Source organism: Bemisia tabaci, chromosome 2 (assembly GCF_918797505.1).
Source record: "Bemisia tabaci chromosome 2, PGI_BMITA_v3".
Lineage (NCBI taxonomy): Eukaryota > Metazoa > Arthropoda > Insecta > Hemiptera > Aleyrodidae > Bemisia > Bemisia tabaci.
In genome coordinates this window covers 72,155,117-72,163,653 of record NC_092794.1, presented here as the reverse complement: position 1 = coordinate 72,163,653, position 8,537 = coordinate 72,155,117, and the positions used below count along the sequence as shown (strand labels likewise).

Sequence of the window (8,537 nt, the reverse complement as noted above, 5' to 3'; positions counted from 1 at the left end):
AGCCCCTGCGTATGAGCATAAGTAATCATTCTCAACCACAAAAAATGTAAATTTCGGAGCAATAAAAGCAGGATTCTTTTTGGTAAAAAATGTTGCATTTGATACCATTACCTATCGACTTATGTATCGAATGCCACATCTTTTACCAAAAAGAATCCTGCTTTTATTTCCCTAAAATTTCAAAATGTTTTGCTTGAGAATGATTTTTTTTAGCTCATTTGCAGGGATTATCAAACTTTTCATAGTTAAGAACTCAAAATCTGCTAAAATTTTGGACCTGAGGCAATATATCCTAGGCTAGTGTGACCACACTCAAGAGCCCAGGACGAGTCACCTTACAGAAAAAAATTCAAAGAAAATCGAGCTTGTCAGAATTGCATAATGTCTGCAGTTATATGCATTTCGTATCCATGCATAGCATGAGTGATTTGATGATACGGCCAAAAAGTGCCCATTCTATTCAGACTTAGTGCGCATGCTTTTTTACTCACACTCGGACAATAAAAGATACAGAGTAAGTAAATTACTTGAGCAATAGAAACGTAAGGTTTTATATTTTTTTTTATTCCTCAAAGAACAAATGACTATTATTCACTTCATCATTTTCAGCGGGATGTAAACATGCAATTGCATTCATCGCATGGCTTGAGCGAAGAGCATCTGAACCATCCCCTACAGAAGAATTTTGTTACTGGAGAAAGTCAGCATTAGGCCGGCTGGGAGCTTCCACAAAAGTGGTTCAAATAAATGAAATTTCAAAGCAGAAGACAGTAGACATCTCAAAGGAGGCGAGGGTGGAATTTTTTAGGGACGTAGTCGTAAGTTTTGGCAAAACAGCCAAAGGTAGTCTTATATTTAAAAATATGGATTTACATAAGTCTGCCTCCATACATAATCTAATATTACACTTCAAAAAGGAGGTGCCACGAAAGAAGCAAACCTTTGAGGAATTCGAAAAGTATTGCTCTCTCTACTTAACAGATAAAATGTGTCAAGAGATAGCCAAAGCTACTGTTGGCCAATCAAAAAGTGCTTTGTGGAAAGATGTGCGTTTTGGACGCGTAACAGGCTCAAAAGTGCACGAGACTTCCAGATGCAAGACCTCGAACGGCGCGACAGCAAACGCAATTTATGGTTGTGCCAAACTGAAAACAACAGAGGCAATGACCAGAGGTCAGAATATGGAGCCAGGTGTCATAAAAGTCCTACAGAAAAAATATAAACAGCCGATTAAAAAAACAGGATTTGTTATGAAACCAACAGAACCATTATTTGGAGCATCTCCAGATGGCCTGATGGGCGACTACATTATTGAGATAAAAAGCCCGATTAGTGAAAAAACTTTCAAGACATATTTTAAAAATAACGGGACAGAGCCTGCAAACAAGCATAAAGCTCAAATGCAACTACAAATGCTAATGTGCGGGAAAAAGAAAGGATTATTCTGTGTTGCAGACCCCGACTTTGAGAACAACAAAAAAGTTACAGTATTAGAGGTTGCTTTTGATGAAGCCTACATTGTAGAAATTATGCAAGATGCCAAAAAATTTTGGAAGACACACATTTTCCCACATCTCATGGAAACTTTCGGTGAGAATTGAGAACCTTTTGAGCGAACATATTGTAAAGAGATATGGTCTGGAGAAAACCATTGGCTTTTAATTGGATTGCATTTTGCAAAAAGGAACCACTAGCATTGCAATGTTGCTAAGATTGTGCAACTTCTTTTGTCTTGGAGGAAAAACTCGATTATCCATTAATAGTTTCTATTTTACTAGCTAAAAACTGTAAATTTAAGACAAAAATTACCACCTAAATTTCATAGTTTTTCACGATTTCCGCAATTTTATTGCAAAAGATGAAGTTGCACAATCTTAGCATCATTGCAATGCTAGTGGTTCCTTTTTGCAAAATGCAATCCAATTGATATTAGCAAAAACTGGTCCACTTTAAAATTGAAAAATTGATGTTCTGTGAACAGCTGAATGTATTCCATTATTTTGAATAATGGACCACTAGACAAGGTACGAATTTCAGCATTGTGATGGATGTTTCTTAACCAAAATTTCACATAAAACACGATGCGCACAACGAAAATTACCGAAATCAACTCCTTCTGAAGATATTTAAGGATTCTTGGTGCGTGAATTGAAACCGCCCGCTCATGAAAACTCAATGCTATACGTGATTCACATCGCGCGCTATACGTTATCATGAACATCTCTGCGATAAAAAATCTGGCAACCTCGATCTGGACGCTTTGGCTCAGCTACAGCAAATTACTTATAGTTTGAAAAACACATGATGGGAAATGAACATTGTTTGATTGAGAAGCTTGCTGAAACTGTTGTAGTGCAAGATTTGACTCACGTAGAGCTTTGAGTTTCTTGCGAGCGGGCAGTTCAAATTCCTCGTAACCAATGCGAAATAAAAATGTTAATATCTCCGTTAGGAGTTGGTTTCAATAATTTTCGTTGCGCGAATCGTGTTTTACGTGAAATTCTGGTTAAGAAGCACGTATCAGAATGCTTAAATTCGTACCGTGTCTAGTGGTCCATTACTTCTAGCAAGTATCTCTCCTTAAACAACAATGGGATTTTGCGTATTGGACAGAGCAGCAATGATATAGACACAACAATTAATGAGGCTTGATAGTCCGTGGTTGAAGCAAGCATGTGGCTCTAAAAAAGAATATTCTCTGATTCGCCTAATCACCCGCTCCACATGAATTCGCAGGCTTGCTATGACTTTCGTATATCGGGCATCTGCATGAGACATGCACGAGTCATTTTGCACACTAGGAGGACGCAATAAGGTACAATCCTTTTCGAGGAGGAGGGATTCTACATGCTTAAACCCTCTGTCTGCCATGACTACAGTTTTTGGTTTCAGAACATCTAAGTAACCAGAGTTTCTGGTAATCTCAAGATCACTTGTGCGACCTCCAAAACCTCCTGAGATGAAATTAATATGACCATCAGGGCAGCAAGATACCAAAAATTTTACTGTATTACAATTTTTGTAGGAGGACCAAGTTAAGGTTTGATGAATAGGATTGCTTGGCTTCTCAATCTCCACTTCAAAGCAATCAATTATAGATTCCACTTTGGAGAAATTTGCTCGAAATGCCAGAGGGAGATTTGCTTGAATGACATCCCGATCAGGGAAAAAAATGAAACTTCTTAAATAGGCAGCCAGAACAGGAATGCTATCATTAATCCACCTTGAGATCGTGCTTTTGTCTATGCCAAAAACGTGCCCCAGTATCTCCTCTGGCTCATTTAGACGAATTTTTCGCAAAGCTGCAAAAATATTGATTCGGTTCAACTTGCAATGTTTTTCTAGCAAATCTACAAGAGGCAGCGTACCTTCTGCTAGTCCCAAATATATTAGAGGGTTTCTCTCCATAATCCTCATGTTTATTCTTTGGGCCTCACTACGAAAATGCGCCTCCTCATAATCGGCCTCGCTGGGACTTGCTGCCTCTTCATGAGCAGACGATTCGGAAGAGATCCCACTGACTTGAGACCAAGCAACAAAATTATCTTCCACTAGCATCCTTGAATCTTTATTCCCAGAGATTGAAATCGAGAAAACTTTGCTAATCTGCAACTTCTGTTTTGTCTGTAAAATGAAGAAAGTTTGTTGAGTGTAAGCACCTGGATTGAGGACCCATGTACTTAGGAATAAGAAGCATTTTTTCACAACAGATAAGAGGCATTTTTTCACAACGGATATTTCAATATTCTTTGAAGACATTAATGGAAAATCCTCTTAAAGCTGTTAAGTAAAAGGGAAAAGGCATATTTTAAAAGAATTTGGAGAGGCATAATCCATGTACTAAAGAGAGATAGCAGCCACTCATCACCATTTTAATGCAATACATTATTCGGAATGATTTGAGTATTTGGCAAAGTGAACTTTCTAAGACTCACAATGCACATATACTGGTTGGATTGCATTTTGCAATTTGGAACTATAAATTATGGCTCTTCTGGAAAAACACCTACGTGCATAGGAAACCTAATGGCTCATACGTTTTTTTAAACCGGTCTAGAATCTATAGTTCCAAATTGCAAAATGTAGTTCAATTGTGCGACTAATTATACGCAGAAACAGCTTTATTCTGATTTACTCTGCAAACTGACTTTTCGTATTTCATATTTGAAAGTAAAAAAAAGCAGCATATTGATGGCCACAGTGCCAAATGACGTATCTCCATCGCGATGTTTCAAAATTTCTGCCCTTATCCTTTTTTTAAGAGAAACAAGCCAAATGTATAGCTTCAAATTTTGACAAAATACTCAGTTAACAGAGTAAAAAAAAATTATGGAATTTTTCAAGAAATTATGTTGACTACTTTTCAAAAGAAAAAATAAAGAATGGTCAGAGATCTGCAACATCGCAAAAGGAGACACGTGGTTTTGCACTTTGGCCATTGATATGCCTCAAAATGTTTAAGTTCCTGATACATGTATGCAAAGCTTTGAATACAGTAAAAGAGAGGCTCATGGCTCTGCAGATTTTTTTTTTCTTCAACAATTTATTGCCAGAGGTAAGACCTTTGCAACCTTTAAAAAATTGTTGCTTCCATGCTGATATCATGAAAATTCTACATTATCTTGTCGTTTATTTCTCTGCTTTTAAGGAATTTTCATGTGCTAAAGTTCACATTTGAAAGTTTAACTTGTGATTTTTCTCTCTTGGAAGAAAAAAATTAAGAATTGAATGAGCAAATGTATTGAATAATAATATTAAATATTTTCAAAATTATACCTGATTTGAAATGAACTTACTTGTGCTAGAGGAATATTTCCAACCGATTGTGAGGGTTCAGCGATGGCGGTTGGAGTTGCTGTGCTTGATTCAGGTGCACTGAAATCCTAAAGAATTAAAACAATGATTATAATAATTTCTGTTATTTCATTATGCTATTAAACTACTCTGGATCTTGTATACAGAATGATTCTAAATTCTGCATCGCAGAATTTAAATACCTGGAACAATGCTACTGTATGCCACCATCCAAGTGGAAAAGTTGAATCAATTTCAAAAAGGTCGGTAACTCATGGAATTACTATTCTGCCCTTTATGAAGTCTTAAAAATGCATGGCCATCTGTGGAAGAAGGATTTCTGGTTCAAAGCCAAATTTGAAATGGTCAAGTTAGAATGAAAAATCGGAGTATGGCTGGCATCCCCATGAATAAAATGAAAGAGCTTTAAGTCATTTATGTGCAGATAGAATGTGTAAACTTTCTTCTAAACTAGCAGGTAATCCGATGATTTTGAGCTCCAAGCACAGGAAATTGCAATTTTTTACTCAAAATTACATTCGAACAGCAAGCTTCTAACTGTCATAAATCCACTTTGTTTTGACATTTCAGAAAACTATTTGTTTCAATATCTTTGTTGGGCACTCCTCTAAACATTGATGCCAAACTATTTTACAATTTAAGTTATTAAGTACAAAGATCCTTATTTCTTCGTCAAGAGCTGAGGCTACAGAAAGGCTTCAGCAATTTTCTTATCAAACTTTCACAACACTATCGATAAAATTAAAACAGGTAAAATCACGTCTAAAGTAAAACAACTTTTACTACAAAATCTTTTCTTGGTAATGGAGATGTTGCATGTGTGAGGGATTTGGGGGCATTGTTCCAGGTATTTAAATTCTGCTTTGCAGAATTTATAATAAATCTTTATACAAGATCCAGAGTAGCTTAATAGCATAATTAAATAACAGAAATTATTAAAATCATTGTTTTAATTCTTTAAGATTTCAGTGCACCTGAAACAAGCACAGCAACTCCAACCACCATCGCTGAACCCTCACAATCGGTTGGAAATATTCCTCTAGCACAAGTAAGTTCATTTTAAATCGTCGGAGATACGTCATTTGGCACTTTGGCCATCAATATGCTGCTTTTTTTTACTTTCAAATATGAAATACGAAAAGTCAGTTTGCAGAGTAAATCAGAATAAAGCTGTTTCTGCGTATAATTAGTCGCACAATTGAACTACATTTTGCAATTTGGAACTATAGATTCTAGCCCGGTTTAAAAAAACGTATGAGCCATTAGTTTCCCTATGCACGTAAGTGTTTTTCAAGAAGAGCCATAATTTATAGTTTCAAATTGCAAAATGCAATCCAACCAGTATATGTGCATTGCGAGTCTTTGTATAGAAAGTTCAATTTGCCAAATACTTAAATCATTCCGAATAATGTATTGCATTAAAATGGTGATGAGTGGCTGTTATCTCTCTTTAGTACATGGATTATGCCTCTCCAAATTCTTTTAAAATATGCCTTTTCCCTTTTACTTAACAGCTCTAAGAGGATTTTCCATTGATGTCTTCAAAGAATATTGAAGTTATCCGTTGTGAAAAAATGCTTCTTATCTGTTGTGAAAAAATGCTTCTTATTCCTAAGTACATGGGTCTTCAATCCAGGTGCTTACACTCAACAAACTTTCTTCATTTTACAGACAAAACGGAGATTTGCTCTTGTAGATTGGCTAGAAAAACATTGCAAGCTGAACCGAATCAATATTTTTGCAGCTTTGCGAAAAATTCGACTAAATGAGCCAGAGGAGATACTGGGGCACATTTTTGGCATGGACAAAAGCACGATTTCTCCGTGGATCAATGAAAGCATTCCTGTTCTGGCTGCCTATTTAAGGAGTTTCATTTTTTTGCCTGATCGGGATGTCATTCAAATGAATCTCCCTCTGGCATTTCGAGCAAATTTCTCAGAAAAAAATAAAAAATATGTCGGAATGGGAATATACTTACTTTGACTACAGAGTTCCTTTCAAGTAAATGTAAGGATGAGAGACCATCTATAACCTTAGAGCTATTTAAGTCAGGCTTACTGCTGTCCTAAAAAATCAGAACAAACACATAGATAAATTCTCTTCTTTCATGTTTTATTTTACATGTGGTACATGTAAACAAGCAACATAAAGCCAGCAACACTTCTCTGTGGAAAAACAAAAGTCCCTCCCCCTCCCTTTTTTTCAGAGTACAATTAATGAATGATCGACATATTTCTAGAGAAATAATAAACTTTGCAGCATGTTCTCTTCTGTCAGTTCTTTTCTTTTGAGGATCACTGATCAGTGAGCATTCCTGTTCTGGCTGCCTATTTAAGGAGTTTCATTTTTTTGCCTGATCGGGATGTCATTCAAACGAATCTCCCTCTGGCATTTCGAGCAAATTTCTCAGAAAAAAATAAAAAATATGTCGGAATGGGAATATACTTACTTTGACTACAGAGTTCCTTTCAAGTAAATGTAAGGATGAGAGACCATCTATAACCTTAGAGCTATTTAAGTCAGGTTTACTGCTGTCCTAAAAAATCAGAACAAACACATAGATAAATTCTCTTCTTTCATGTTTTATTTTACATGTGGTACATGTAAACAAGCAACATAAAGCCAGCAACACTTCTCTGTGGAAAAACAAAAGTCCCTCCCCCTCCCTTTTTTTCAGAGTACAATTAATGAATGATCGACATATTTCTAGAGAAATAATAAACTTTGCAGCATGTTCTCTTCTGTCAGTTCTTCTCTTTTGAGGATCACTGATCAGTGAGCATTCCTGTTCTGGCTGCCTATTTAAGGAGTTTCATTTTTTTGCCTGATCGGGATGTCATTCAAACGAATCTCCCTCTGGCATTTCGAGCAAATTTCTCAAAAAAAATAAAAAATATGTCGGAATGGGAATATACTTACTTTGACTACAGAGTTGCTTTCAAGTAAATGTGAGGATGAGGGACCATCTATAACCTTAGAGCTATTTAAGTCAGGTTTACTGCTGTCCTAAAAAATCAGAACAAACACATAGATAAATTCTCTTCTTTCATGTTTCATTTTACATGTGGTACATGTAAACAAGCAACATAAAGCCAGCAACACTTCTCTGTGGAAAAACAAAAGTCTCTCCCCCTCCCTTTTTTTCAGAGTACAATTAATGAATGATCGACATATTTCTAGAGAAATAATAAACTTTGCAGCATTTTCTCTTCTGTTAGTTCTTTTCTTTTGAGGATCACTGATCAGTGAAGCAGGCTCTACATTTTTATTTGCCTGCTTCATTGAGCAATCAAGACCCGCTTAAACATGTCCAATTTATAGATAAGCATAGATAGTTGTAAAAGGAATGTGTGTATTTATCGATTTTTGTATCATTAAATTGTCAATAAATTAAAATGTACTGACTTAAATATGTACTTCAAAGTTATTTCCTGCTGTTTTGCCTTTTTGTCCCACAGTTCCAAAAATCATACAGTGCAAAAGAGGTTTATTCTATTTTCTTCCTGTAGTTTTAAAAACTCCTTAGCAGGGAAAAAAGCTGGTTGTTCTTTTAGAAAATATTCTTTAGATAGTGATGAAAAATCATGGAAGTTCTCATGAAATTGGATCGGTTACTTTCATAATATAAAAAATACTAAGTAAATGACAGAAATTTCTGTAACTACGGAAAGTATGAGACATGTTTCCCTGATAAAATTTCTGGTAATTTAATTAACAAATTA

General features: G+C 35.7%; 1 protein-coding gene across 1 annotated transcript in view; it reads right to left on the bottom strand.

Annotated features, from left to right (window-relative positions):
- Positions 1–926: 926 nt before the first annotated feature.
- Positions 927–8,537, bottom strand: part of LOC140223926 (uncharacterized) — a 28,426-nt gene continuing 20,815 nt past the window's right edge. Inside the window, exons 2-5 of the mRNA XM_072296448.1 lie at positions 7,735–7,821; positions 7,265–7,351; positions 6,794–6,880; positions 927–1,205 (exon numbers count right to left, since the gene is read on the bottom strand). Coding sequence (XP_072152549.1) covers positions 1,071–1,205; positions 6,794–6,880; positions 7,265–7,351; positions 7,735–7,821 — 396 coding nt within the window. The 3' untranslated portion in view covers positions 927–1,070. The remainder of the gene's footprint in view (positions 1,206–6,793; positions 6,881–7,264; positions 7,352–7,734; positions 7,822–8,537) is intronic.